Source organism: Pelobates fuscus, chromosome 8, assembly GCF_036172605.1.
Source record: "Pelobates fuscus isolate aPelFus1 chromosome 8, aPelFus1.pri, whole genome shotgun sequence".
Lineage (NCBI taxonomy): Eukaryota > Metazoa > Chordata > Amphibia > Anura > Pelobatidae > Pelobates > Pelobates fuscus.
In genome coordinates this window covers 174,113,312-174,139,012 of record NC_086324.1, presented here as the reverse complement: position 1 = coordinate 174,139,012, position 25,701 = coordinate 174,113,312, and the positions used below count along the sequence as shown (strand labels likewise).

Here is a 25,701-nt window from a genome sequence, read left to right as displayed (position 1 = left end):
CTGAACGATTGGTAGGCACTGCTGTATACTTGTTTTCTGTTTATCTTGCACAGGAGCACTTCTGCTTAACCAGTGACTACATACCACAATACCCTGACCAACTATGGTGACCAACACACTAGACAACACCCGCACTGGGGCGCATCACCCTCTGGGAGAGACTCACACCGCTCAAGAGACAACTGACTCTGGGTACAGTACGCACTCCCACCACACACTCTCTGGCGCCACATTCAAGAAGCCTCTCCCCGTCCCCCCCCCCAGCCGCCCCTGCCCTTTGGGAGGGTGGCGGGGGGGGAGGGGCGATGCCACAGGGACCAACACTTGGCACACACATTACTCGGACCTCGCTACATTAGGACATTGCACCGATTAAACTATAGGACCAGAAAGCGACTCTGGCTACCCGCCACTACAGACCACCACACTACCTACTCTTACCCCTACCCGATAAGGAGCGGTCAGGCGAATCACCCCACCACCTGCTGGCAACGTATAAGACCAGTAGTTTGGCCCCTAGGGCCCTTCTCGATAGAACCTCACACCTCCTACCCCCACCCTCTCCAACCCACACCCCCCCCCCCAACCCGCTACCGAGGCACGGGACCCCAGCCCGCTACTGGGCACACCCATCACCCCACCCACTGCCCGCCTATACTCTACATCAAAGAGCGGAACCAGTATAGGATTTGAGCCGCCACAATGCCCCTATTATTAAAATGCGTTTCGATCAACGCCAAAGGCCTCAACACACCCACTAAGAGACACGGCCTGCTACGATGGGCACACAGGCACCACATAGACGTACTACTACTACAGGAAACGCACTTCACATCCACGAGATCATTCCCCCTTACCCACCGTTACTACAAACAAAGCTACATGGCCCACTCCCCAGATACTAAAACAAAAGGGGTGGCGATCCTACTCAAAACCACATGTCCCCTGACGGACGTCGGGTGTGTCATAGACCCACAAGGACGATATGTTACGATAGAAGGAAAACTAGGCGCAACCCCCTATGCTATAAGCTCAGTCTATGCCCCATCTGTTCCTAACAGCACGTTCTGGCAACACTACGCATCGCACCTACAAGCATACGCAGGCAAACGCCTAATAATAGGTGGGGACTGCAACGCCACACATATCCCAGCTATAGATAGATCAACTCGTGAGACGAACGCCCCGCAACCATCCAGAAACGACACGTACTTCACACAATTCTTAACCACACAATCATTAGTTGACATTTGGAGGGCACAACACCCGACCGCCCGTGATTACACCTTCTACTCGCACCCGCACACCTCATATTCACGTATAGACCACTTCCTCGTATCCCCGAACCTGACAACTCAGATAAGTCACTCGTCCATAGGCACTATCTCATGGTCGGATCATGCCGACATAACGATCACCATCCGCATACCGGACCTAAAACGACCTTGGTCGTGGAAGCTGAACCCACTACTCCTACACGATACCCAAATCAGGCTCTCAATCGCCAAAGCTATAAAAGACTATTTTGACACCAACACAACCTCGGTAACTTCCCCAATAACACTGTGGGCTGCACACAAACCAGTGATCAGAGGAACCCTCATTAGCTTAGCCTCTGACTACAAAAAAAGAAAAACGCAACAAATAACGGAGACGTTAACTGAACTACGAAAACTAGAAATGAGCCACAAACATAACCCACAACCACAAACACTACGCGACTTAATTGCCACCAGAGACCTCCTCAAAAGACTCACACACACGGACACAACCAAAGCCATGATGTGGCTTAAGCAGAAATATTATGAAATAGGCAATAAAGCAGACACCATGTTAGCCCGGCGACTCAAGAAACGCATAGAAGCCAAAAAAATATCATCCATACGCACAAAGACGGGTACCATCAGCGACCTGCCTGAACAGATAGGCGACACGTTCCAACAATATTTCAAATCACTATATAACCACTCCCCACACCTCAGCCAAGGGAATGCAACATACCGAGAACAACTGGACAAATACCTCCAGCGCACATCATTACCCGCCCTATCCCAGGCCGCAAAACAAGCCATAGCAGCTGAGGCAACAGTGGAGGAGGTAGCGACAGCCCTCGGAGCCTGCAAACCCAATAAATGCCCAGGCCCAGACGGATATACTGCCCTTTACTATAAAGAATTTAGCCCCTTGCTCCTCAAACATCTCTGTGCAGTGTTTAATGCTACCCTGAAAGGCAATCACCTCCCACCCGACATGACGACAGCGAACATATGCCTACTCCCCAAACCCAACAAAGACCTCACAGAACCGGACCACTACAGAACTATTTCCTTACTCAACGTAGACCTCAAAATTATGAGCAAAATGATGGCCAATAGACTCAACCCATACCTAGACAAATTAATACACCCGGATCAGGTGGGTTTTATCCCCAACAGACAGGCACTGGATAACACGCGTAGGAACATTGACCTCATCTGGCTGACCCAACACCGCAAAATCCCCACCACAGTAATCTCATTAGATGCCGAAAAGGCATTTCACCGCCTGCTATGGCCCTTCCTGTATCGCACATTAGAACACATGAACTTCCCGAGCTCGTTTCTCGCATTCTTGCGAGCAACATACCACTCTCCACAAGGAGCCTTACTACTCCCCAACATCTCCCCACCTAGATTTCCGATCCTAAACGGAACGAGGCAAGGCTGTCCACTCTCGCCCCTCATGTTCGCCTTATCCCTAGAGCCCCTTCTCCAGGCTATCCGCACCAATCCTAGCATTGAAGGTGTAACCATCAGGGGAGAATCTTACACAGTGTCCGCTTACGCAGACGACATACTCCTCACGCTCACCAACCCGGACCACTCCATAGACCCCATGCTAGCCACCATAGATGAATACGCAATGGTAGCAGGATACAAACTGAACATCGCAAAATCGGAAATACTACCAATACAACTGTCGGACTCACAACTATCCGACCTAAAAAATAAATACCCATTCCGAATATGCCCCACAGACATAACATACTTGGGAATCCAGCTCCCAGTTGACCTACACACCTTGTATGAAAAAAACTACACACCGCTTCTACGTAAAGCACACACTGACCTCCAAAAATGGGAGTCTCTGGGAATATCATGGCTAGGCCGGGTCACATCAATAAAAATGAATCTACTCCCCAGACTACTGTATCTTTTCCAGGCACTGCCCATACCTCTCCACACAACAGACTTCAAAGCCTTACAAACAGTGGTTGACACGTTCATTTGGAACGGTCGTAAGCCCCGGGTCCGTAGAACCACCCTCTATGTCCCAAAAAAACAAGGAGGCTTGGGGTTACCGAATTTCACACACTATCATACAGCTGCACAACTGACCCAAATCCAACACTGGCATGCACCTCCGCAAACCAAACGGTAGGTAGATATAGAACACACCATTTTTGGAAGAGATCACCCGTCTCTCTACATGTGGATCCCTAAACCATACAGACCCCTACCCCCCCCCCCCCCCCGACCGCCCCCTCCATCACTCACTCTCTGGACCTCTGGGACAAACTACAGAACAAATACGACCTATCCTCATTCCTCTCCCCAATGACCCCGATCTGGAGGAACAGACTGTTCCCGCCAGGACTCACTCCAATGCACTTTGCTAGCTTCGACCAAAGAGATATGGACAGGCTTAAGCACTTATACCTAAATAATAAGGTGATACAATACTCAGAAATCAAAGATGCGCACACGCTGACGACATTTGATCACTTTAGATTCATCCAACTACGTAGCTTTGCCTCAAACCCGATAATCCAACAAGTAGGCACAGCAACACCCTCCCGATTTGAAAAAGAATGCACACAATGCCCGACCAGACGGGGACAAATCTCAGACCTGTACACATCTCTAGCAACTCACCCCACCCAAATCACACTCCCGTACGTAGCAGCCTGGGAGAAGGACTTAGGACCCCCGGGAGACAACACTGACTGGGCTGATATCTGGGACGCTACAGCGTCAATATCTATTTGTGTAACACACACGGAACAAGCATATAAGATGCTATTCCGCTGGTACCTTATGCCCAAACGCCTAGCAATTATACACAAAACACCCGACACTTGCTGGAAATTGTGCGGCGAACAAGGGACATTCCTCCACTGCTGGTGGACATGCCCCAAGATCAAACCCCTGTGGACACAGATCACTGCTCTATTGACAAAAATCTTGCACAAACCGTACCCACTAGACCCATGGGCGCTACTACTCTCCAGACCCTTAGAAGACCTAACCAGAGCAGAAAATAAACTTAGTGCCCGCATCGCCCTCGCAACAAGGAGAGCAATAGCGGATCTATGGTCGACCACCCGAATCCCATCACCGACGACCATCACCAAGAAAATACTAGATCACATACAAATGGACAAACTTACGTCCTTGCTCCATGACACACCTAGACGCTTTCACAAAATCTGGGACCCATGGATCGAGGGAGACACCTCACTACCCTGGTAACGCTAACATACCTAACAAAGGACCCGCCACCCCTGGAACGTAGGCCCACTAAAGCACACGAATAGAATGGCCCTCTAAACATAGGGTCCCTATAGAGCATACCATCCACCTAACCCCACTGGGACCATCGGGCTGGGGTCCCGTGTCATGCTCCGCCCTACCCAACCACCCAAAGTGTCCTCCACCGGAGAGAACTCCCTAGAGACCCATTCCCCACCCAGAACATCACCACCTCACCCCTGCACCAAGTTCATGCACTTAGATACCCCTTTATATCGCGACACACAAGCCCGAACACACGCGAATCCAAGCTACAAAGGACGCCTGAGACCATAGGCGTGCGCAGCCTATTGCATTAGGGTGTGCACCCTAAAGCACAAGCGGCGTATATATATATATATAATGTGTGTATGTATGTATATATATATATATATATATACACATATATACACACACAGACACAACGCTGTGTGAGGGTGCTGTTAGTGTGATGTGTGTGTGTGAGGGTGCTGGTAGTGTACTATGTGGGTGAGGGTGTTTGTGTGTGCGTGCTTGTGAGGGTGCTGTGAATGTACTGTGTGTCAGGGTGCTGTTTGTGTGTGTGCACTTGTGAGGGTTCTGTAAATGTACTGTGTGTGAGGGTTATGTTTGTGTGTGAGGGTACTGGTAGTGTGCTGTGTGAGTGTGAGAGTGCTGTTTGTGTAATGTGTGTGAGGGTACTGTGTGTTTGTAAGGGTGCTGTGTGTGTGGGTGCTGTATGTGTGTGGGTGCTGTATGTGTGTGGGTGCTGAATGTGTGTTGGTGATGTGTATGTGTGTGTGGGTGATGTGTATGTGTGTGGGTGCTGTGTATGTATGTCTGTGGGTGCTGTATGTGTGTGGGTGCTGTATGTGTGTGTGTGTGTGCTGTATGTGTGTAGGTGCTGTGTATGTCTGTGGGTGCTGTATGTCTGTGGGTGCTGTATGTGTGTAGGTGCTGTGTATGTCTGTGGGTGCTGAATGTGTGTTGGTGCTGTATGTGTGTGGGTGCTGTGTGTGTGTGGGTGCTGTGTATATGTGTGTGTGGGTGATTGTGGGGGGTGGAGGTACATTACTTAATATCCCCCCTCCCTTCTTACTTTATGTAGGGAGGGGGGATCTTTCCTTGCTGCCTTCCCTGGTGGTCCAGTGGAGGTGGGGGCAAATCAGTTATCCCCCCTCCCTTCTTACCTTATGCCTGGGAGGGGGGATCCTGCTGCTGCCATCCATCCCTGGTGGTCCAGTGTAGAGTGAACTCTAGCCCCGCAGGGCTAGAGTTCACTCACGCGAGATCTGAGCGTTGCCGCGGCAACGCTCAGATCTCGCGAGAGGAACCCCGCGGAGCTGCTGGCAATAGCTCCCCGGGTCCTCTCCTGCCTCCCTCACTGCCTGTGAGCCGGTGAGGGGAGGCTGAGAGCAGAGCCGGCGCTCAAATAGCGCCGGCTCTGCATGAGCCGGCAGGGGAGATCTTGAGATCTGCCGGTCTCAATACATAGGCGTGCCGCGGGGATTAGGGTGTGCCCAGGCACACCCGGCACACCCCGTGCGCACGCCTATGCCTGAGACCCAGGTATATAATTGACCCCATGATACACTCACACAGACCTCATACACCACGGATCTCGACGACCGACTACATCTTCCCAGGGATTCGCAGAGGGAAGCGGGGAGGAGGGAGGGTGATAAGCGGATAGTTACTCCCGGAACGCAACAAAGACCACAGAGAATCCACAGAGACGCAACAAACCAAACGGGCGTGCACTGACTGACTGTGACGCGCACCGGGGCAAACAAGGTCTCTCCGCTGTCCTTCCTACTCCCCCTTTCCTTAATACTAACTCTCTTTATCAACACCCCGTTGAAAGACCAAACCTATCACAGAGCTGCATAATGACTTCATATGTGACGGGCAAGTGTACGACTATACAGGAAAACAATTCAGAATGTAAAGCATAGATGCTCAGGGGTGCAACATATCCCACTACCTCTCCCGTGACTCCCCACCTGTTACCACACCCTCACTTACCTGTAATAATAAAGCAAAATCAATAGGGCATCCGTATCCCCTTCCTTTTCTATTTCTGTACCCCTCCCTAACCCTTAGACTCAGAGCAGCAACAAATGTTACATACAGAGTACAAATGTACCAACAAACATCCGATAATGTAACCAAAGATAGACCATACCTAACATGTTTCTTATGTATGATTGTCATGCACATGGTAAATAAGCTCTGCGATCTCTGTAACAATAACCTTACTCCCTTGTTTTCTTCTGTACCCCTACCCCAATGACACTGAAAACAATACAAAATATGACAAAAATAAAGAATAAAAAAAAAAATGATTAAAACATTAAATATTGAAATAATATCAGACAATATGAAAGATTAAAGAGCTGGACAGAGAGGGGTATTGATAAAATTAAAAAAACTAATGGAGGGTCCAATTTTAAAAACTTTTGCCAACTTAGTTGAAGAATTTAAGATACAGAATAAGGAATTTATTTTACATATTTAAGGGTTAAAAATTATTTAAATAACACATTAATCAAGGAACGAGATAGTTTAATGTCAAAGATTGAATATTTATTTAGAGGGACAAAGATAGACAAAGCACTTTCCATTTGTAATAAAATAGTGATACAAATACAAAAACCGATACAAATCGTGGCAATTAAAACATGGAAAGAGGACTTAAAAATCAATATTGCATTAGAAGTATGGCACCATGTTCTAAATATTGCTAATACAAATATTCATTGTGTAAGTTTACAAGAAAATATATATAAGGTAATGAACAGATGGTATCTAGTCCCCACCAAATTAAAGGCAATATATGCCTTGGCAGGTGCTTACAATGTTTTTCGGGTACCTTATATGTGGAGGGTCTCTGATAACTGACCAGTGGGTGCTGAGTGCTGCTCACTGCTTCGATTAGTGAGTATAACCCCTTCAGTAATAATAGTAAATATATGCTATCTTTTTAAGTTTAATTTTAAACCAGAACATAAATATAACCATTACTTGTACTGTTTCCCCATAAAATACATTTTAACTAGTTAAACGGGATTTTTATAGAACCTATGTATGAATAATGTTGTTACAGCTTCCTTCGGAAAAGTATTCACATGGCGTATAATGTAAAATAGCTGGTCCTGCAAATCTTTGAAAAAGTTCCTGATGCCTTATTGAATTTATCTCCTCAATGTCATGTGAAAGGTGAAGGAAATGCAAATGTGTCTATTGTCTGCACGTAATATTTGGCCTGGAGACAAACCAGATTGTAATTTCAAACATCTTGTCACCAGATCGGTGGAAACCCCATTAGAAGATTCTCCTTCATGCCAGAGAAACATATAATTTAGCAGAGGCTGCCAGTCAAGATTAAAGACTGTATCCATAGAATTTGTTCCTGAAGCCTGACTTGCACATTTAACACAATGTTATCAGTCTCTGAACCAATCAGAACAAACACACCCCATAACCACCATAACACCATAACCGTGTAGATACATGTATAAACATTGAAAGAAATGGGAGTTATATATTAAAGTGTTCTGAGAAGTGGTGCTTATATTCCATCTTAATTTCATTGTTTTAAATAACGTGATCTAAAATGTTATGGTTTCCTTCATAGTAAATTCTGCCAGTTTTCACAGAAATGTTTATTTCTGAAGACACAATTTTCTGTTGTAAAAGATGAGGGGATATTCATAAGCCACTTGCAAAAATGAACAATTATCATTAAGGCTGAATAAAGCAAGAGATGAAAATTATCCAAACATTTGCCAAAAATCCCGTTATTTTAGAACAAACTCATATGCATGTTCCTATACCTTATACAGAGTTAATTATTACTTTTTTATGATCTCTCTCTTATTCTGTCCTTATAAGTCACATTTTCTATCAAAATATAATTCAACAATGTTATTATCCCCAAGAGAGAAAAAAGAAATAGGGGAGTCAGAGTGAAATCATATTCTTACGCGTGCTATTTTTGTGAAATAAATTAAACAAACTTTAATTATCGTGTCCATTTTTTCCTAAGCATATTTTAGCCCAATTCTATTTCTAGACAATTAAACACCTTTTTAGCTTTATATTATCATGCGAGACCATCTCAATGGTATAATCTAGCACTCATCTTTATGTGAAAAAAAACAGATATTATATATCTGTGAATATCGTCTTTTCTTGGCAATTTCTTCTTTGTGTCTCTGGGTGTTTCTCATTTATGATCATCTTCCACTGTATATATCATATATCTTTGTTTGTTATGCCAAAGGATCAGTCTAGTTAAAACTCCCCAGGTATATTTGATATGTCTGCATCTAAGGATTGTATTTCCTTCTTTAAAAACAAGTCTTTTCTTCCTTGTTTCTCTGATGATTTGTTGTTGTGTATCTTCACTGTAGTGCTGGTAGAACTTGCACAGCCGGGGCTTGCCATGGTTATTGAAGATCAGAATGGCTTTGATCATGATGACGCCGCCAGACCGCAGCTGGTGAACCAACACGCCGACGCTCACTGAGCTTCCAATGAGTCCGAGCTCATTTAATATGATGGCCTCAGTTACCCCCCCCCCCCATACCTCTTCCTTTAAAATCCCCCCCCCCCCCCCAGTTTTAAAAAGAAAAATGAGCCAAGCAGTCAGGCGGACTTGAGGGAAGAACAGGGGGGAAATGGATACATCTAAATACCACCTCTAAAAGGGAGGCACAAAGGCATAGCCACCACTATGCAAGCACACGTAATTTAATTTATTTAAAAAAAAAAAAAAAAACTGTCTTAGTTAAGCTATCATAACCAGAAGCCCACCTGACCTGCCAATAGTAAGGCCCTGCGCAGACACCTGAAGTGGGTGTAGCAGCAAGACAAGGCACAGCGTAGACATGATAAGAGGCACAAGGTCTGGGACCAAACCCTACATGGCACCACTCGCACAGACAGGCCACCCCGTACCTAGCCACTAGGCCCAAGACGATATGCACCTGTCAGGGTCTTACCTGAGTTGGGAGTCTGTAGCGCAGATATGACGCTCACCCTTGCAGATAGCCACAGACCGAGGTGGTCAGGTAAGAATTCACCTGGCCTGTGGGTCTGTGCACGGGGGCTGTGCAGGATGCAGTACCAAATTCGCAGGACAGGCAAGGACAGAACCAGCAGGATAGTCGAGGGATAGCCGAGGTCAAAGGATGCCAGAGTTCAGAATAACGTAGTCACAAGCCGAGGTCAAATATATGAAGCAGAATAAACAGGAACACTGGTACGACACAGGAACACTAGATCAAAGACTTGACAATGAGTGCAGGGCGAGGCTGGGTTTAAATACCCTGCTGATGAAGATCAGAGTCAGGTGCGATACAGACAAGTCAAGGTGCAGCCCCCGGTGTAGTAGCCAAGCCAGGGTGAACAAGACCGGAAACAGAAGTCTCAGGTAAAGCTGCTGTGGCTCAGAGGCAGAGAGCAGGACTGGGATAGATAAGTACCCCGGTTCAAGTCCCCTGTTGGGAATTCCAGAGGCGACCACGTCTGGCCGTCTGTCTCACAGGTGAGTACCCTGACAGTACCTCCCCCTTCAAAAACGACCTCTGGGCGTAGGTAGGCTCCTCATTGAAACAATCCGTCTCTCCAGAGTCACTCTCAGAATCCGTCGAGTCCCCATAGTGAAAGTCCTCAGTATGGGATCCCTGATTAGCTCGGGATTTCCCAGTACCAGCTTCTGGTACAGCTGACGATCGGTCTAGGTTCCGGGTAGGGGTGACAAAAACTTCCACAACTTCGGGAGGGACAGTGCTCGCAGCTAGCAGTGCTTTTTCGAACACTTCCAAGTCTTTTTTACAGACCGTAGTGCCATTAGAAGCAATGACACAATCCTTAGGTAAATCCTTTTCAAGTGGGCAGGAAGTAGTGGTGGTAATACAGGAAGCAACTTTGGTAGTAAAGGCAGACGACTCTGGAGCAGGAGGTCTAGGAGGGCGAACAGGACAAAGCGTGATGAAGTGTCCACCCTCTCCACAGTAAAAGCACAGACCATGGCTTCTCCTTCGGTCCCTCTCTCCCGGTGTGACTTTGCAGTGGACACGTCCAATTTGCAAAGGTTCCTCAGGGTCAAGTTGAACACAGGATACCTCTGGAGTTCTCCTGGGAACTGGATCATAAGAGGGTATCACTGGGGTGTGGTGACGTAGACTCCGCGATTTTTTAGTAGTTGGAGCTGGCTTGAGCTTAGTGATCCTGCACTGTGAGTCCAAAGCAATAATAAAGGACTCCCAGCTGACAAGGACAGGACTCTTCCTCTGCAACATTTGGTAAGACCAAGCTTTAATGCGTCCCGACAACAGGTTGATAGCCGCTCTGACCCTGATGAAATCCGTGGCGTAAGTTCGAGGCTTTAAAGAGAACAATACCTCGCAATCCATCCTGAATGACTGGAAGGACGTGTAGTTACCATCAAATCTGTCGGGCATGATGACAAAGGGTTCCGGAGCTGGATGTACTGCGCCTTTAAGAGAAAAAAGTTCCTGCTGCAACTCCGAAACAATCTGGGCCAGGCTGGACACTTGCTGGAGTGAGGGTGAGCACATTTCTGCGGACTCCATATTGGTCAAGTCTTTTGTCAGGGTCTTACCTGAGTTGGGAGTCTGTAGCGCAGATATGACGCTCACCCTTGCAGATAGCCACAGACCGAGGTGGTCAGGTAAGAATTCACCTGGCCTGTGGGTCTGTGCACGGGGGCTGTGCAGGATGCAGTACCAAATTCGCAGGACAGGCAAGGACAGAACCAGCAGGATAGTCGAGGGATAGCCGAGGTCAAAGGATGCCAGAGTTCAGAATAACGTAGTCACAAGCCGAGGTCAAATATATGAAGCAGAATAAACAGGAACACTGGTACGACACAGGAACACTAGATCAAAGACTTGACAATGAGTGCAGGGCGAGGCTGGGTTTAAATACCCTGCTGATGAAGATCAGAGTCAGGTGCGATACAGACAAGTCAAGGTGCAGCCCCCGGTGTAGTAGCCAAGCCAGGGTGAACAAGACCGGAAACAGAAGTCTCAGGTAAAGCTGCTGTGGCTCAGAGGCAGAGAGCAGGACTGGGATAGATAAGTACCCCGGTTCAAGTCCCCTGTTGGGAATTCCAGAGGCGACCACGTCTGGCCGTCTGTCTCACAGGTGAGTACCCTGACAGCACCCCATTAACCTTACGTGTAGCATAGGATCAAAAAATTTAATGTATTACCGAACAAGAATTGTCATGTGTGTATCAATTGTAGGGTAATGTAATGTACCCTCCTGGTTATGTATCTGCCCCTCACTTTTTCTTTTCTGTACCCAACTGCCTTTTCGCTGACTCAATGAAAAAAATTGTCAAATTGAAAAAAAAAAAGAAAATGAAAGCTGCTTGCATTTAAAAAATATATACCGTATATACTCGAGTATAAGCCGACCCGAATATAAGCCGAGGCCCCTAATTTTACCCAAAAAAACTGGGAAAACGTATTGACTCGAATATAAGACTAGGGTGGGAAATGCAGCAGCTACTGGTAAATTTCTAAATAAAATTAGATCCTAAAAAAATTACATTAATTGAATATTTATTTACAGTGTGTGTATATAATGAATGCAGTGTGTGTGTGTGTGTATGAATGCAGTGTGTATATGAATGCTGTGTGTGTATGCAGTGTGTGTATATAATGAATGCAGTGTGTGTGTGTGTATGAATGCAGTGTGTATATGAATGCTGTGTGTGTATGCAGTGTGTGTATATAATGAATGCAGTGTGTGTGTGTATGAATGCAGTGTGTATATGAATGCTGTGTGTGTATGCAGTGTGTGTATATAATGAATGCAGTGTGTGTGTATGAATGCAGTGTGTGTATGAGTGCAGCGTGTGTGTATGATGCAGTGTGTGCGTATGAATGCAGTGTGTGCGTAGGAATGCAGTGTGTGTATGAGTGCAGTGTGTGTATGAGTGCAGTGCGTGTGTATGAGTGCAGTGTGTGTGTATGTATGAGTGCAGTGTGTGTGTATGAGTGCAGTGTGTGTGTGTGTATGAGTGCAGTGTGTGTGTATGAATGTAGTGTGTGTATGGGTGCAGTGTGTGTATGGGTGCAGTGTGTGTATGGGTGCAGTGTGTGTATGAGTGCAGTGTGTGTATGAATGCAGTGTGTGTGTATGAGTGCAGTGTGTGTGTATGAGTGCAGTGTGTGTATGAGTGCAGTGTGTGTATGAGTGCAGTGTGTGTGTGTGTGCAGTGTGTGTGTGTATGAGTTCAGTGTGTGTATATGAATGAAGTGTGATTGTGTGTGAAGCAGTGTGTGTTTGTGTATGTGTTGGTGGGGGGTGGGCATTTTGATTATTGTTATTTTTTAATTATTATTTTAATCATTTTTTTATATTATTATTTATTTCATTAATTATTATTTGAATTTTTTTGGTTATATTGTTATTTTTTAATTATTATTATTTTTAATATTTTATTATTATGTATTTATTTTTTTCGTCCCCCCTCCCTGCTTGTTACATGGCAGGGAGGGGGGCTCTCACTCACTGGTGGTCCAGTGGATGGGCCCTGTGTAGGAGGGGGGCTGGCAGAGCGTTTACTTACCTCTCCTGCAGCTCTTGTCAGCTCCCTCCTCCTCCGCGCCGGTCCGTTCAGCACCTCTGTCAGCTGACAGTGTAAGTCTCGCGAGAGCCGCGAGACTTACACTGGGAGCTGACAGAGGTGCTGACCGGACCAGCGCGGAGGAGAAGGGAGCTGACAGGAGCTGCAGGAGAGGTAAGTAAACGCTCCACAGCCCCCTGTGTTGGGGTTGGGGTTTTTCAGCACAAAAAATGTGTCGAGTATATACGGTATATATATATTTTTTTTCTTCTACATTATTTTAAAATCATAGTAACACTTTAAATGTTTTTTGGTCACTTGAATGAAAAAGACATATCACTTTGGCCTCATTTTTGGCTTTCTTAGGAACCATAAACTGCATTCCAAAATGTTGTGCGTGTCCCCACCCCATGCTAATTTTAAAGTTATGACATTTATACAGTTCAGATCTTTGGCAATGACTTGCACTAAACATCCGACAATATGTTAAAATATTTAATTTAACATTCATAGGATGTCTTCTATCCATCGATCATGGGCACAGAAAATGTTAAAAGTCAATTAAAAGTGACAAATCTTGATCTTTTGGCCCCAGAATGTCTCTACACGTATACAAAACCACCGTTAGTATAGTTACACACCTTGTAACCACGACTCTACAGCAATCGCATATTAATACCAAGCATTTAAATAGATTTATTTTCTAAATCTTGCTTAAATGGGTGTAAATCCGTCAGATAAAAGGGGATTACTTGGGAAATATGAAATATAAAAATGCACATTAGATTCAGATAGCTTTATAACCTTTGCGGTGGAACTACATTCTTTCCATTTTGGTGGTGGGTTTGTATGCTGATTATAAACATACATTTGATTTAAAAATAAAAAAATGTATGGCTAAAAGCACAGTAGATCTATTCTAATACAATTGCTAGCTTTTTTGGATTATGCGCACATTCACATTTCCTTGCAATGATCTATTCAAATAAACCCCAGAAATCAGATGACTTTATGCTAAATGATATATGTGGTTTGCTGCAGCTGCTATGTGTGTAAATGTGTCTGAGCTGTTAGTGACGCTTGACTGCCATTGAATTGTGATTGTTTCAATATTGTTACAAGGGTTTTTTTTTAGGGGGGGTGGGGGGGGTGTAGAAAAAGAAAGAAGACAAAAAATCATGCATTTGCAATTTGTTCTTGGCTTAGGCTATTTTGCATGTGACAAATAAATAAATAAATAAAATAAAAAATAATATGACGGCCTTTCCAGTCCCGTGCTGCTCCGGGGGTGTCCGCGCTTCGGCCTCATGCAGTATAGCACCTGCAGTCTCCAGTTTTTGTGTTTATCTCTGTGGCATACATCAATCTTAAAACATTTTAAATAAAAACAAAAATAAATAACTAACAGAACTTTACATTCAGAGTGTAAGTTGAGTAAAATCAAAGCAGAGATATCCTCCCCGTGTGCCCCAATGTGTTCCCACCTGGATCTTGGATGAGTTTTACTCATACATTTTATCTGAGTAGAGTTAGTCATTATATTATTACATGTTTAAAACAGGGTTTCACTACAAGCCGCTCTTGTTTTTCTTTTTTTTGTGTTTTTTTTTTTATTGAAAAGTTACATCATATGACGTACAGCAAAATTAGAAAAAAATAATAATTATAAATATGTAAAGACTCAATTTACAATTTACAGACATGTATAAACTCCATCAAAGGAAGCATCGCAATTATCATTTAGCAAAATTTCCCCAAAATACTGACGTTAAAGATGAGGACATCACAATACAAAACATCCAGGTATAAATCCTCGGGCTAACTCGTTGGTCGGTTCACAGGTTTCAGGTCAAATCGTTACTAATTAGTGGTTAATGGTAACGTTTCCAACCATTCGTTATAATTTTCTTGTTTAATTGCAGAATGTAAAATAGATCCATGCAGATCTCTTTCCATGCGCAATTGATAAGATAGTTGGTTTATTAAGTCCTTCTTATGGAAGGCTAAACTTGATTTCCATTGTCTAGCTCTTATTATTTTAGTTGCTAAAAAGCAATGTGTAGCAAGGCATTTTAACGAAAAAGAGAGGATGGTCAATTTTAAATGTAATAAGGCAACCCCAGGTTCTTTTTTAAATTTATTTTAAATTGAATTCTGAGTAGGTCGTAAGCCCAAGACTATAAGGGATTTACTAGCTTACAATGACACCATATATGTAGGAAAGAATGATCTAAACCTCCGCATCTCCAGCAATGTGAAATTTGGTCAGGACTCATTTTTGAGAGCCTATACAGAGTTAAATACCATTTATACATTATTTTGTATTGACACTCCATCAAATTCAGACAATGAATGTGCTTTCGTATGTTCTTGAGAATATAACACCATTCATATTCAGTTATATCTATATCTAAGTCATTTTTCCGCTTATCAACAATATATAGCGTTTTTTGTTCGGAGAGAGTTATTAAATTGGCTGCTTTGGAAGTATTTTTTTTACTCTAGTATAATTGAAAATTGATAAAATTAATGATTCAAATTTAGATGAATTTCCTAATAGAGCTTGATTAAAAAAGTTCTTAATTCTCAGATATGAAAAAAGTTCTTTATTTGGTAGATGTAATTTGGTTTTAATATCAGCAAAGGGTATCAGTTGATCTTTTTAGAAAACTTAATACTCAATTGATTTTTAGACCAATTATTTAAGGAAATGTCTTGCATTTAATCTTCCAGAACAGCCAAATGACATGTGTTGATAACTTTAAGAGAAATTTGTAAACTTTTTTTTCAATATAGAAACATAGAAACATAGAAACATAGAATGTGCGGCAGATAAGAACCATTCGGCCCATCTAGTCTGCCCAATTTTGTTAAAATACTTTGGCTTCCCTATTACCTATTTTCTGTTGCCTTCAGTAGTGCAACTTTTAAATAATCCCATTTCTCTTGGACTCCATTTAAATTGCTCCAGTCTGATAATGACTCCTTTACACATATTCTAATTTTAGAAAAGTCTGTTTTTCTAAAGTCTAAAACGTTTGTTTTTGTGTGGTGTGACTCAGTCACTGTTCTTCTATTAAACCACACTGATTGATGATCACTGGATACTAAACTTTCACCTACAGTAATATCGGATACCAAATCTCCATTTGTTAACACTAAATCTAGTATGGCCTCTTTACGAGTTGGCTCCTCAATAGAGATGTCCCGAACAGTTCGCCAGGAACCGTTCGCCAGCGAACATGAAAAGTTCGCCAACGTGTTCGCCACGAACACGCGTGATGTGTCAGTCCGCCCCCTATTACGTCATCATTGAGTAAACTTTGACCCGGTACCTCACAGTCAGCTGACACATTCTGGGAGGGAGGGTCTGCTGCTGATTGGCTGGAATGTGTCTGCTGACTGTGAGGTACCGGGTCAAAGTTTACTCAATGATGACGTAATAGGGGGCGGACCGACACATCGCGCGTGTTCGTGGTGAACACGTTCGTGGCAAACATGTTCGCGAACTTTTCATGTTCGCCAGCGAACGGTTCCCGGCGAACTGTTCGGGACATCTCTACTCCTCAACGACTTGTTTTAGAGACAATCCCAGTAGGGAGTTTAGAATATGTGTGCTCCTCGCACAAGCAGCTATTTTTTTTTTCCAATATATCCCAAGCCCGAATTAATTTTTTTTATTAAAGATTTTGTTTTTAATTGATTAGTAATTTTTTTTAACAACCCGCTCTTGTCTAATGTTTGAGAATTATTTATTAGAAAACTATGACATAGCATTTCAATATCTGTTTATTACAGTGATGACACTTTTTACATGTGTGTAATATGTTTTGTTTTTGTGATAGATTACAGGGCTTTATTTAATTTGCAAGTTGGGAAATACTATCCAAGTGAGGGAATTTGATATTTTTTTTTATTTGTTCTTCCTTAATGGTTCTTATATAATTGGGCTAAAAACACCGTCTAGTTGTCGATTTTTATCTTTTTTAGAAAAACAAGGTGACAGAGGTCAAGTTATCCATAGTGATGTCTGTTGTATCTTTGTGAAAAATACAGCCTTTCCTTGTTTGAAGTATTTGACAATGACACTTCCTTAATGCCTTCAAAACACCTACTGTCATCACTGCCTATATAAATGAGCTTTGCTAAACCTGTGAAGTTCATACAAGAGACAAAACACTGCATCATCTTGAGAGTCCCAGTGCAACGTCAACATGGGAATATTCAATATTGTTCCTGTACTTTTCTTAATCTACACAAGTAAGTCATTTTTTTTTATTCAGGGGACAGGGGCTACCTTTGGTTGTAATGGCAAATTGCTCTCTTCTTGAATTTTTTGTTAAGGACGTTATAGTCCTTTTTTTGTTTATACCGTGATGTATTCGTTTTTTTATTTATAACATAATTGCACTAGCACTATAATTACATCATCATACCCAGATTCTACAAACCAGAAACGATGACACAGTTTTACTTTTATAATTCAGTTTTAAGTTTCAGACTTAAAATATAGCAGACTTTAGTTCACAAATGCTGTTAAGCTTGGCGAATTTCGTTACTATAAAAATTTAGGGAAGACCATTTGGGAATGCAAAAATAGGCTATTTACCCAAAAAATTAAAGGAAAGGTCAGTATGTAATTGGCTATTCACTCACTCTTCCACCCTGACAAGAACATAGCTTTCTCAAACATACAGTCTGTAGAATGCCTTGACTGTGCAGTGCCCCTGTAAGCTGTTATTCCCCCTCCCAGGGACAGAAACCAGACATTGGGGGTGTATATCAAAATTGCAGCTAGGGTCCTCAGGGACTAAGGGACAAAGCATCAAAAATAAAAATAAACAATTCCTGCTGCTAAACATTATAAAAACCAATATGTATGATTCCCCTCCACTGAACATGTGTTAAGGGGACATATGAATGAACAGCAAGTGATTGTCCTCTCAGTACACAACTGCTAAAATATTGGACATTAACCAGAGCATGGTGTCCCATGGGTACACTTCCCTGCAGGTCATAAACAACAAACACAAAAATAGCAAAAAAAAAGTTCTGTAGGCAGACGAAAGGCAGCAAACTCTGAAACACCCCAACATAAAGTGAAGAAATAGTACAAACGACAGGTTGCTCCAATATAAAAAAAGACCAATCAAACAAATAACAATTAAAAAAAGAAACTAAAAGTAGATACTATTGAATATAGAAAATGAAATACAATAAAAAATACAAAAGTCCAGAAATTATTCTAATGGCCTGAGTTATTTTGCAGTCTATTCTGTCCTCTCTGGATGTATATTTGAATAGAAGAGATAGAGGAATACTAATAGTGTAGCATTTAATATACTTGGTTAGTGATAAACAACAAAGTGCTGAGATGCCCACTCACGTTTTTTGGAGCTGACGTACAAGCTCCAGTAATATCAGCATGTGTGTGTAGTGGTGTGTCTGTAAATGGAGTGTGAATTAATTACAGTGTGTGCAAGCTATCTGTCTCCTATCATTTCATGCCTGCCAGCGTTCACTACCTGTCTACCTCTCCAGTCTCTTTTACCAAAGCATGACTGAGGGATATCTGACACCCCTCCCCCCCTCCCCCCCAAAAAAATTTCTGCACAACCCATAATTCTCGCTTCCTATACATTTGCTTTCAATATTCATCTCCATGTCTTAATATGAAATCTTTACACAACTTATATTCAATTTATTTTTAAGTTTAATGTGAAAAAATTATATATTGAAGGAGTAATGTCTTGTTTTATTGACCTTTCCTCTAGTTTCACCTTCACTCAGCCTCGCCTTGAACCCCTCATGTGGCTCCCCTGTGATTGCTGGTCGTATAGTTGGGGGAATGGATACAGAATATGGGGAGTGGCCTTGGCAGGTGCTTGTAGGGTTTTTGGGGTACTTTACATGTGGAGGGTCTCTGATCAATAACCAGTGGGTGCTGAGTGCTGCTCATTGCTTCAATTAGTAAGTATTGCCCCCTCAGTAATAATAATGACTATCTGCTATCTTTTTATTTCATTTTAAACCAACAAATACATATTGACATTACTTGTACTGCCCCCCCCCCCCTTGTAATATATTGTAACTAGTTGTATTTGTTACATAGGAAAAAAAATTAAGAATAATGCCGTTTCACAGCTTCCTTCTGAGAAGTATTCACAGGGCGTATAATATAAAATAACTACTGTATTTATCGGTGTATAACACGTATTCTCACTGAAAATAGGGGGCAAATGATGTGTGCGTGTTATACGCCGATATAATATCGCCCCCATCGCCGGCCCTTTAAATGCTGCAGGCGCCTGGGCGCTCTATAAAGAGCGCTCAGGCTGCTGCCGCACTGCCTCCCCTCCCCTCCCCTGTAGCGTGGCCGAGCTCCTCTCCGGTCCTTGGTCCCGGCCGGACTGACAGGAAGTGCACACTCAGAAACTCCTGTACCGTGGACCGGAGAGGAGCTTGGCCACGCTACAGGAACGGGAGGTGAGGAGAAAAGGGGGGTGGGGGGGAGAAGAAGAGATTACAGGGGGGGAACAAGAGATTACAGGGAGGGAGGGGGGAACAAGAGATTACAGGGAGGGAGGGGGGGGCAAGAGATTACAGGGAGGGGGGGAAGAAGAGATTACAGGGAGGGAGGGGGGAAGAAGAGATTACAGGGAGGGAGAGGGGAAGAAGAGATTACAGGGAGGGAGGGGGGAAGAAGAGATTACAGGGAGGGGGGAAAGAAGAGATTACAGGGAGGGAGGGGGGAAAGAAGAGATTACAGGGAGGGAGGGGGGGAAGAAGAGATTACAGGGAGGGAGGGGGGAAGAAGAGATTACAGAGAGGGAGGGGGAAAGAAGAGATTACAGGGAGGGAGGGGGGGAAGAAGAGATTACAGGGAGGGAGGGGGGAAGAAGAGATTACAGAGAGGGAGGGGGGAAAGAAGAGATTACAGGGAGGGAGGGGGGGGGGAGAAGAGATTACATTCAGATCTCATCTTACAGAACCAACAAAGAAAGACATTTTAAGTTTTTTTTCCTGAAATTTCCTTCTTAAAGGAATACGCCGATAAATACGGTAATATAATACAATTCTGAACGTACGCAGCCAAGGTGATTTGAAAGGTTACGCAAATGTAAATGTCTATAGTGTCTGTAAAAGCCATCACGTTCCCATTTTTTCCAGCACTGAGAGAATCTCTGATCCGTATGTGCCACAGTCTCCAGGATCCGCCAACAATGTTTCTAATAGAGAAGCATTGGAAGAAATGGGGGTATTTCTTAAAGTGTTCTGAAAAGTTGTGGTTATATTCCATCTTAATTTGATTGTTTTAATTAACATGATCTAAAATGTTGTGGATTTCTTCATAGTAAATTCTGCCAGTTTTCACAGAAATTTCCATTTTAGAAGACACAATACGCATAAGACACAATTTTCTGTTGTAAAAGATGTCGAAAAAAATCCTAAATCCCTTTGCAAAAATTGGCAATTATATTTAAGGCTGAATAAAGCAACAGCTGGAAATTCCCCCCAAATTTGACAAGAATTAGAAGGAATAGTGTTGGTAGCACTTTGAAATATCTCCCCCATTGTATCTGAATGAATGGTGGGGGGCATTGCATTTAGTTGTATTTTATTTTGTTACAAAAATAATGAAATCAATATTTTTTGTTGAAATAAAACAGAATAATCCTTAATCAGTTTTCTTCCAGTAGACGAAGCAAGCGGCCAAGGCAGCCATTGTATTGAACATGTCAGGGATAAAGTAACTCATCATTGATACAAATCACATACAATGTCCCACATTTGCCAGTAAATAAACATGGCTGTCTATTTGTCTGTCTGAAAATCTAGAAAATATATAAGAACATACAGGAAAATGACGATACAAACAACTGAGTCACACAAAGGTTTAACATGTAAAAAGTGTTTATTTTTTTTAATGATATCAGAGATTTTAGAAGTTTATAAATTAGACATAATACGTCTTAGAGATAAGTGGCATTTCTTACTATTGACCCTGACAGTCGAGTTTTGGTGAATAAAGAAATAAAATATTCCCTGTTCTCATAATAACCCATTTTGTTTTGTGTTTCAGTCCCAGCTACCCATCCTATTATACTATGTATCTGGGAATTTACCAGTTGGGTACATCAAATCGTTATGGAATTGCATCTGCGGTGGACAGGATCATAAACCACCCAAGCTATGCCACCGCAACAGGGTTATATGACATTTCTTTGGTGAAGCTGAAAACTCCTGTTACATTTACTAACTACATCATGCCGATCTGCCTACCTACTGCATCTTTCAGCTTTACATCTGGCATGCAATGCTGGGTAACCGGCTGGGGAGCCAGATCCTACGGAGGTAACTATTTTTTCGTACATAATAACATGAAGATGACGATAACTTGAGATGCAGAATATATATACATATATTCTTACAACAATACAATGTGAACAGAGAGATGTTACGAAGACTCTCCTTGTACAGTTATAAAGGTAGAGGATACATAGTTTAATCACAAAAGAGGGAATTAAAATAAAGATTGGACAGATATTATTGGGTGTTATTGATAAATATAATCAATAGGGGACAGATATTATTGGGTGCTATCAATACATGTAATCAATAGGGGAGATCTATTATTGGGTGCTATAGATAAATATAATCAAGAGGGGACAGATATTGAGTGTTATCGATAAATATAATCAAGAGGGGACAAATATTATTGTGTGTTATCGATAAATATAATCAAGAGGGGACAGATATTATTGAGCGTTATCGATAAATATAATCAAGAGGGGACAAATATTATTGGGTGTTATCGATAAATATAATCAAGAGGGGACACATTTTATTGGGTGTTATCGATAAATATAATCAAGAGGGGACAGATATTATTGGATGCTATTGATACATATAATCAACAAATTAAGCAACAAGGACATAGATGGGTTTATAGACAAAGAGCAAGCAGAGCAGGATTAACCATAATGTACCCTTAGGCAGCTACCATAGGTCCAGGGGCTAGAAAGAGCCAGAACAATGAATTTACTTGGCCCCATTCACCGTCGTTAATGGATCATCTTAGACAGTATTCCTGTTCGGAGAGCCTCTTGAAGCATTGTGAGCAGTATGTAATAAAGGCATTATGTGATTTCAGAGGTTAAGATTTATCAGGACACACTAACATTGAGATACATTGACGTAGCCCAGTATGGCTGTATAGTATGCACATAGCTTTAATTTGGATAAGGGATTTTAATGTTTTCCTATTTCTAATTTGGTTTATCCTCAATGTCATATAAAAAAAAATTGTATTCTAATAGATATCCACACAGAGGAACTGTTTATACAAAGGTTCAATAATATAATAAGATCACTGTCCATGCTTCCATGACAAGAGGAGAATAATTGAATAAAACAGTGGCACTAGTAAGGAGGGTTATAAGTGGGCTTTAATAGGAATAACCAGATCCAGGTAACAACGTTTCAGCCACACGATAAGGACTTTGTCAAGTTTAAACAATTATTCTATATGTGTGCTTTACGTAGGATAAAAATAAAAAACTGTAAATATTCTATTTACTAATGGCAATTTTTTTTATGTTTATTTTTATGTTTTATTGTGTTAAGAATAGCGCACTTAGTGAGATGAGAAGATGGATTTTATTTTAGAAGCCAGTCGTGTGTATAAATGTTTTGCTGCTTAATTAATCATGTATTTACATTTTGTATGTATACAGGAGTTGGGGGGACACTAAGAGACATAGAGCAGTGGGGTGAAAAAAACAAGGTGCAGGGGAAAGAGAATTACAGAAAAAAGAGAAGAGAAAGAAGAGAAAGATACACACAGGGAGGCAGGGGGATAAAGAGACACAAAGGTGCTGGGGAAGGGGCAACAGAGACAGACAGAGGCTGGGGTATACTCCCAGAGGGGCTAAATGGAAAGCAAAGACACACAGAGCCACTGGGGGTGGGGGGGGGGGGTGAGACAACGAAGAGCTTGGAGAGAGAGACACACAAAAGGGGCTGGGAGGAGTAGGAGGCATGGGGGTGGGGAAGTGGAAAAAGAGACAGACAAAGGGATTGGGGGAAGAGAAGAGACAAACAGAGGCTGGGGAAGGGGAAAAAGAGACACACAAAGGAGCTGTGGGAGAGGAAGAAATACACAGAGAGGCTGAGGAATGGGAGAAAGGAACAGATAAAGGGACTTAGTGAAATAAGAGACACGCCAAGGGGCTCGAGGGAGAAAGAGACACAAAAAGGCTGGGGGAGAATAAGACACACAAAGGGACTGGCCATTGCCGCGCATGCGCATTAGGTCTCCTCGGCCGGTGGGCGGGATCAGTCTCGCCCACCGGCCGACGAAGTCAGAAGGAGGAGCGGTGGCGGAGGAGGAAGCAGCGACGAGAGACATCGTCGCTGCCTCAGGTAAGTCACTGAAGGGGTTTTCACCCCTTCAGCAACTGGGGATTGGGGGGTGGGAGGGAGAGGGGACCTGCAGTTCCACGAAAACGGATTGTTTTCCTAGCACTGGAGTTTCCCTTTAATGCTACATTGGCTGCATGTATCCATTCTCTAATTTTATTTAATTGCACTGAGCATTAACTTGTTGGCTTGTTCTGGTGTTACTAGGTTACTAGGACTGTAACCTTGGTGACATTTCGTGAATTGTTTTTGATGTACAGTAGCTTACACATTACCTAATACTTTCAGAGACATGTGACCCATTATGTCTCTGGTCACATGTTCACCTCAAGCAGAGAGTCTTCAAGAGGGTGGATTTCGTAATTTACATTATTACATTTATCTATATTAGCATAAGTGTTTACACTAGACAAAAGCAGCATTGTGGGCCTGAAACATTTTTTTCTGTATCTGGTTATTCCTATTAAAGCCTACTTATCCCTTTGTGGAATGATTGGACTCTTTCCTTACTAATAGTCTTTCTAAACATATTGACAAAATATGCGTTAGAATGTTAATTTAAAATAAATATTAATTAAAATTCAGTCTGTTTAATTTGTGCTCTTCTTGAGTGATTAAGGCCTTAATTGATATTCAGACAACCGTGCCTTGTATATAGAGACACAGAATGGCCAAACTCCACTTTCTTGAACATGATCATCTATTTCTCAATGTCTACTTGTTGTGAAGGTCAAGATTATGTCAAGGATTACTTAACATTCTATCACATGTCCTATGATTCTTTAGGTACTCTCCCATCTCTCAATACCCTCCAAAAAGTGATGACCCCACTGATAGACTACAAGCTATGTGACCAGATGTACCATATTGGTTCTTCAGTTAGTAGCTCTGTCCCCATTATCACGAAGGCGATGATATGCTCTGGTTATAAGGAAGGAGGAAAGGATTCTTGTCAGGTTGGTCTACCTATTATTGTTGACTGATTATTGATTAGTCACTCTCTGACACTGTGTGTTATGGGACTATCTGTAAAGTTTTGGTATTTCTCTGTTTGGATTATTTTATGAGCTGTGGGGTCCATTCAATAAATATTTCAAAGTGTTTCCCAAATATTTATTTCTCCATATAATTCTCTGCCAGGCAGTTGAGATTTAACTATAAAACAAAGTCTGTAATCTCTTGCTAACATGATCTTGTGCCTTCACAGGTATCAAGCCAAATTTAATATTCTGTTCTATTTAGGGTTAACCCCTTCACTGCCTTTTCAATCTATCACACATTAAGCTTCCAATTTTCTTTGTTTTCTAAAAATGTAATATTGTGTTATATTCCGGTTTCTGCCAAATTTATATCCCTTTATCTTAACTATATTATTTAGGTAAACTAGAAAAATGGTCAGAGTTGTGGCAACTGACATTTAATGTGGTTATATGCAAGATAATGCATCTTGGACGTAAAAACCCAAGGGCAGAGTACAGAATATTTGATAGAGTCCTAACCTCAACATCTGAGGAAAGGGATTTAGGGGTGATTATTTCTGATGACTTAAAGGTAGGCAGACAATGTAATAGAGCAGCAGGAAATGCTAGCAGAATGCTTGGTTGTATAGGGAGAGGTATTAGCAGTAGAAAGAGGGAAGTGCTCATGCCATTGTACAGAACACTGGTGAGACCTCACTTGGAGTACTGTACACAGTACTGGAGACCCTATCTTCAGAAGGATATTGATACCTTCGAGAGAGTTCAGAGAAGGGCTACTAAACTGGTTCATGGATTGCAGGATAAAACTTACCAGGAAAGGTTAAAGGATCTTAACATGTATAGCTTGGAGGAAAGACGAGACAGGGGGGATATGATAGAAACATTTAAATACATAAAGGAAATCAATACAGTAAAGGAGAAAAAAAGAAGAAAAACTACCACAACAAGAGGACATAGTCTTAAATTAGAGGGACAAAGGTTTAAAAATAATATCAGAAAGTATTACTTTACTGAGAGGGTAGTGGATGCATGGAATAGCCTTCCAGCTGAATTGGTAGAGGTTAACACAGTAAAGGAGTTTAAGCATGCGTGGGATAGGCATAAGGCTATCCTAACTATAAGATAAGGCCAGGGACTAATGAAAGTATTTAGAAAATTGGGC

The 25,701-nt window shown here is 42.3% G+C and overlaps 1 protein-coding gene across 1 annotated transcript in view; it reads left to right on the top strand.

Moving 5' to 3' along the window:
- The window catches only part of LOC134572067 (uncharacterized), a 333,780-nt gene that overhangs the window by 110,986 nt on the left and 197,093 nt on the right, over nucleotides 1-25,701 (top strand). The window contains exon 20 of the mRNA XM_063430868.1: nucleotides 24,346-24,515. Within this exon, the coding sequence (XP_063286938.1) occupies nucleotides 24,346-24,515 (170 nt within the window). The remainder of the gene's footprint in view (nucleotides 1-24,345; nucleotides 24,516-25,701) is intronic.